This window comes from Sceloporus undulatus, chromosome 1, assembly GCF_019175285.1.
Source record: "Sceloporus undulatus isolate JIND9_A2432 ecotype Alabama chromosome 1, SceUnd_v1.1, whole genome shotgun sequence".
Taxonomy (NCBI): Eukaryota; Metazoa; Chordata; class Lepidosauria; order Squamata; family Phrynosomatidae; genus Sceloporus; species Sceloporus undulatus.
Genome location: NC_056522.1, coordinates 363,787,334 through 363,793,333, shown reverse-complemented (window position 1 = coordinate 363,793,333; position 6,000 = coordinate 363,787,334). Strand labels below are relative to the sequence as shown.

Sequence of the window (6,000 nt, the reverse complement as noted above, 5' to 3'; positions counted from 1 at the left end):
AGAACATAAATAATAATAATAATAATAATAATAATAATAATAATAATAATAATAATAATAATAATAATAATAATAATGAAGTTGAACTTTCAAAATGTTTTTGAGCAGAGCTTGGATTATCTTTAAAAAACACAAGTAAATTTGTTCATGCTGAAACACTGGGAGAAATTCATAAAATTCACTACACTACACTACTATTTGTAAAGCCATTGATTGTTAAAGAAAAAATTGCTTAGAATTATTTGTTTTAAAAAAGCCCAGCATGTTTGTAGTCAGGAGAGGAAAAGTAAAGAGAAAATGGTACTGTATTTCCAACAAAAGCTGTAGGAGTTAGGATTAAAAATTACTGTGGTCGCCTCAGAAAGGTTTTGAAGAACATGTGAGTTTGGGAGAAAGTTGCAAGTTGCTGTCTCCAAAACCACTGCAGCAAAACAGCCCTGACAATAGATGATGTCCCAATCTACTGAACCTTGCATGTGGCAGTAGATGGTCATAGCATAGTTATATTTCTCAGAAATGACATCACAGTTAAATATGGCAAAAGCTCATTCAACATCTTCTAGGAGAATTAAAATTATCAAGTTATTTCAACATTTCTTGCCTTTGGTCTGTTTCTCTTCAGGGCACCAATTAAAGGACCAGATCTTATAGGCCTCTACAACACATTTTGATCTGTCATCTTGTATAGCTACAATACAGTAAATACGTGTCTAAATTATTAAATAGAGGACAGCTGGATACTCACCTGAGATTTTAAAGAAGCATCCTGAAATATTGTTTATTGCTTTAACAAAATAAAATAACTGGTACTGATTAGAGCCAATATCAAACATTTCCCTTCATTAGATATCTATACAGAATGTGGCTATGTCTTTAAAAAACCAAACCCAAACATTTTATACTGTTCTATAATTGAGATGATCCTTTAACTAGTATAACGAGTTACCAAATATCAAGGAGACATTACACAGAAGTGAAAACTGATCTGAAATATTCTGTATTAATATCTTGGGTCAAAAACAAGTTGATACATCCAGACGAAAAATATATATGATGCAATTCACTGTACGTTAGTTGAAATAGTTCTTTTTAAATCAAAGTCTTCTTTGCTACATAATGGGCATAAGTGCTAAATCAAATGAAATCACATAAAACAATGTAAGCCTTTTAAACCCATATCAAGCCTAACTCCTGGAAAACACTGACCCAATCAGCAGGAATAATGTGATTTTCTTATGGGTTGCTTCAAATAAAACATATCCAGTAGGAATCACTAGGAGAGCTCTCTGAAGATCTGAGAAAAGATGGATTAGTTTTGGATTCTCAAAAAGGCAAGTGGTTAAAGAGAAATTATACAGTTATGCACTTGCAAATACACTGGAAATGATAGCCTGCAAAGCAAGAACTAGTTAACTCTAGCAAGACATTTTTTTAAAATCAATAACATTCCTACCAATCATTACTGCAAAAAAAGTCTGAAAGTCTTTGGTTAAGTACAATCAAAAGCTGAGAAAGTGGAGTGTTTAGTGATCAGATCTCTATACTCAGCATGATAGCTAATATGGAAGACCTTTATCATCCTTGTTCCAACATGACTAAAGAAATTATGTGTGAAGTTCTACAAAATTCCCACATTTTCAAGAAAATGAATTATAACTGCAGAATTGTTTATAGTTGTAAACACTGAGCTTCTTAGTGTGTGCATGCATGCAGCATCTTTACAGTTTAGCTATCAAGGCAATCCATTCCAAGCAGTGTTGTGATAGTGCAGGTTGGGGACTCATAAGGCATTTCCTTTTCAATATTTTTTTGTCTTTAGGGACATAATCTTTAGAGGCATGGATGTATTACTCAACAGCTGCACTAGTAGACTGGTACAATTTAGGCCACCAATCATCATTTTGACAATTTTGGCTACTGTTAAGACCTTGTTCTAACAACATCTCCAATCCAGAACCCTCGTGATGTATTCACTGCAACCAAATTCCATCATGTCAATCAACATGGCATTTGGGTAGGGGTGATGGGAATTAAAAATCAGGGGAGCCCTAAAGAAGCCTACTATGGAACGTAAAAACTGAACAGTGTTTCCCTCTCCTTTACATTTTTGCATAAAGTGCCAAAAATATTTTTCCCTTGATGTTTAATGGACTGTCAGCATCAATGGCTAGGACAGAATTTTTAAGTCATAGAACAATTCTGAGTAGAATTTATCATTAACTGGAATTCAAGAATTCTCTCACATATCTTCCCTTTTGGGTTATCTGTTCATCTTTTTTGCTACAGGAACTTCTGTCACACAGAGAATACCATTAACAAGGGAGATGATTTATCAGTTTCAAGTTAAAGGCATATTTCCACCACAGCATAAAGTATGAAAAGGTAAGTCCAGAAATCACTTCAGTTCTGTAGGCTACCAGCAAAGGGTACAATCCTTCAGAAACTTTCCCTGCACCTGCTCTAGTGAAGTGAACAGAAGCTAAATCGAGAACAAGGCTGAAAAATAAAAATATAAAATCTTGACATTAAAAGATCAAAAGGATAAAACATTAAAACTTCTGCTCAGCAAGGAAAAAGAAAAACTTGAAGCATGTCCTCACAATTTTAGTTATCACAAATGTGTAGTTTTAATTTGATTTCACACTTAAATAATAATAAATAGGTGGGAGAAAGAATGCAACACCTAAAAAAGAAAAAATGCAGTGAATTGCAAATCCTGTATTTACTGGTTAACTAGTCAATTATTTTCAAGTGTTTTCACCTTGGCCATTTCAATTTTAGCACCAAAATTGGCCTCAACAGAGGTACTGGTACAGCTCTGATGGTATAAATGAATTGTTTACATATAATACTTTTATATTATAATTATACACACATACTGTACATTCACACATCCATACAAACAGGAGGAATATTCAAATGTATATATTGTGTGTTTCAGACTGTTCGCCAAGACTGGAAATAAAGCAGAAGGAAATAATATTTTACATAGTAGGCAACTTTAATGCTGTAGTGCACTTATAAAAAAAAAGTCCAACTCTCCCTTCCCAGCTCAGCAGCTTGACTCAACTGTTTGTTTGCTTTAATATCATGATTCAGAAGATGCAGAAATTATTGCCCTAAATATTATTCTATACATTTCCATTGATGTTCTCAAAAAAAAAAAAAAAAAAAACACCTTGAAATTGCTACTTTAAATTTACAAACTTGATTGCTCTTCTCATTACAGCTTTAACTCGTTGGCAATTTTGGAAGCAATGTTTTTAAATGCTATTGATGTTCCCGATATCCGTTTAAAGCGGACTCCATTCAGTGACAGTCTTGGCAGCTTACACACCTCCATCTCCCATTGAACAAGATTCTCTGCATGACCATCCCCATGGACACAGAAAAGCAAGAAACGCTCCCTCTGTTCATAGTCGCAGTTGTTGGCATTCAGGACCTTACTAATTTCCCTCATCATGTCATTAGGATCCATGGAACTGGTGGTTTTCATGCTCCAAGTAAATCGTAACGAACGAGGCTTGGCTTCTTTGTTGTCATCCTTCTGGTCAACAGACACATTACGACTGAAAAGTAATCAGGTTTTAGTATTCAGCAGATGAACCAAGTATTCTTGAAAGTTATGTTAGTAAAAGCCAATATCTATGCAGCATGCATTATTAGAACATGTCCTCTCTGTGGCTGTTACCAATCCCTGCTGAGATTAAAAGCTCCTATTAGTGCTTAGATGTCTCAATTAGAAAAATTCTTATAAAACTAAAGCTAATTAGATGTTATATGCAAATGAGTCACCCAACCCCAAGGATCAGTTCTACCCTCAGAAAGCAGCTCTGTGTGGGTGAACTGTGGAATACAAGGGTGGGAGACATGATGCCTAATAATTTTCCAGCCTTCATTGCTATTTTCCCATAAAAGCCATGTCTCAACCATATGGCAAGTGGTGCAGCCAAGACTAGACCATGAGAATAGAATCAAGGATCCCAAATCCCAGAGCTATGTATAACGGAGATAGCAGCAAATTTGGGTCAGCAAGTGACAATGTTTACTATCACAACCTTATTTTATTTTTATTATTATTAAAAAGCATTTTACTGTCAGGGGACAATAGAGGGAAATATACATGGTTACAGATGCTAATTGTAATATTTTTAACTTCACTTTCTACAAAAAGTGATGCTAATTAGCATTAGAGTAACAGGAACAACCCGTTTCTGCAGTTGTATCAGTGCTATCATTCAAGTAAATTTAAGATGTGAAATTGCACAGGCTAAGAATATTTCTTTTTTAAATTCAGGATTTGCAAATAGGCTATTCCCTCTCTGCTCTAATGTATCACACATGTAAAAGCAACTATAAAGTATGGGATGTAATCGGTGGTAGGGGAGGAGAAACAAATGGTGTGTATTTCATTATTGAAGCAATATATATGGCTACTTATAGTTCCCCTGACCTGAGAACATGGCTTAAAATTACTGAAATGCACCACTGCTCATGAGGGGTCAAACAGTTCTCCTTACCTATCCTGTAATATTACTGTATATTTATTGAAGAAATATGCCAAACTTGCATAATACACCAAATGCAGACTCAAATTTGACTCTGGCATTAGGGTTTCAAAACAAAGAATCCCACAAGTCCCCAGTGAATGAGGTATTCAAAACACAGGGTACAGTACATTCACCACTAAAATCACTAGATGTGTTACAACCCTCCACAAAAAATTTGGAACTTCCTTTGTTCTCTAACTTTATTGGACGCACATGAAGATTGTGCCTATGACTCAGACATTCAATCTGATTTACCTACAAAGTGGAAGATTTAAATTTTTTTAACTTTTTCATTAAGTAGTCAGGACGAATGCATAAAACTGCTAGTTAACGGTTAAGCTTGAGGAGGAATCCCGAGGTTAACAAGACATTTATTCTAATATCGATAACCAGAAAAAACTAGATGACATTCATAACAAAAAGATCAATTATTTTCAACTCGCTATTATAACTAGTACAATCAAACACCATGGCTGTGATTCAGTGAATAAAGCAAGTGAGGCCACATCAGTGCCTATGGCAGGGTTTGGCAACCCCCGGCCCGTGGAGGCGGCAGGACCGGCCCCAGCCCAGTCCTGCCGCCGCCACCACCTCCACCTCCTCCTGGGCCGCACGACCGTGCGACCGCACTGCCCTCCTCCTCCTGCACCGCGCGGAGGAAGGAGAGGAGGGCCGCGCGGCCTGGGGCAGAGGAGGCAAAGGGGGAAGCTCCGCGTCACCCTCCCCGTGCAGCCCACCTCCTTCTCCTCTGCCTCCTCCGCCCCGCCCCCAGGCCGCGCGGCGCATGGAGGAGGGAGGAGGAGAAGAAGGAGGAAGAGGAGGAGGGGGAAGAGAAGGAGGAGGAGAAGGAAGAGGAGGGGGGGGGAGAAGAAGGAGGAAGAGGAGAAGGAAGAGGAGGGGTCTGGAGAAGAAGGAGGAGGTTTTTTAAATTTTTTATTTTGTGTGCTTTAAGTGCTAACAAGTCTCCCTTGTTTTGACAATGATAGTGTGATGATGATGATATGAGTCAGCTTGAGAGGCATGCAGGCACTGTTTCTTAAACCGAGTGAGAGTCACCTTCCAAAGTGTGTTTTGGGTGCTTTTAATGCTAACAAGTCTCCCTTGTTTTGACAGTGATAGTGTGGTGGTGGTGGTGGTGGTGATGATGATGATGATGATATGAGTCAGCTTGAGAGACATGGACGCACTGTTTCTGAAGCCAAGAGAGTGTGACTTTCCAAAGTGCCTTTTCTGTGTGTTTTTGGTTCTTTAATGGTGATATTGATAACAGAAAGCCTTTGAGGCAAGGCCAATGTAAATTGCTGTGATTTTTACAAACTCATGGGCAGTGAAGAAAAACCAAAGTCCCTTGACCAAGTACACACTTCTGAGAAGTACACTTGGTGCAAGAACGGTGAAACCACCTTGACATGTTCAATATGCATAGCCATGTTAAACCATGCTAAGTGTT

At 37.6% G+C, this 6,000-nt stretch overlaps 2 protein-coding genes across 6 annotated transcripts in view; both read right to left on the bottom strand.

Annotated features, from left to right (window-relative positions):
• Positions 1–6,000, bottom strand: part of LOC121934963 (cytochrome c oxidase assembly factor 8) — a 723,331-nt gene that overhangs the window by 279,934 nt on the left and 437,397 nt on the right. The gene's annotated exons all lie outside the window — the stretch shown is intronic.
• Positions 2,983–6,000, bottom strand: part of MARK3 (microtubule affinity regulating kinase 3) — a 95,803-nt gene continuing 92,785 nt past the window's right edge. For all 5 annotated transcript variants that reach the window (XM_042475801.1, XM_042475792.1, XM_042475817.1 and 2 more), the window contains one exon: positions 2,983–3,569. In XM_042475801.1, the coding sequence (XP_042331735.1) occupies positions 3,224–3,569 (346 nt within the window). In that variant the 3' untranslated portion in view covers positions 2,983–3,223. The remainder of the gene's footprint in view (positions 3,570–6,000) is intronic.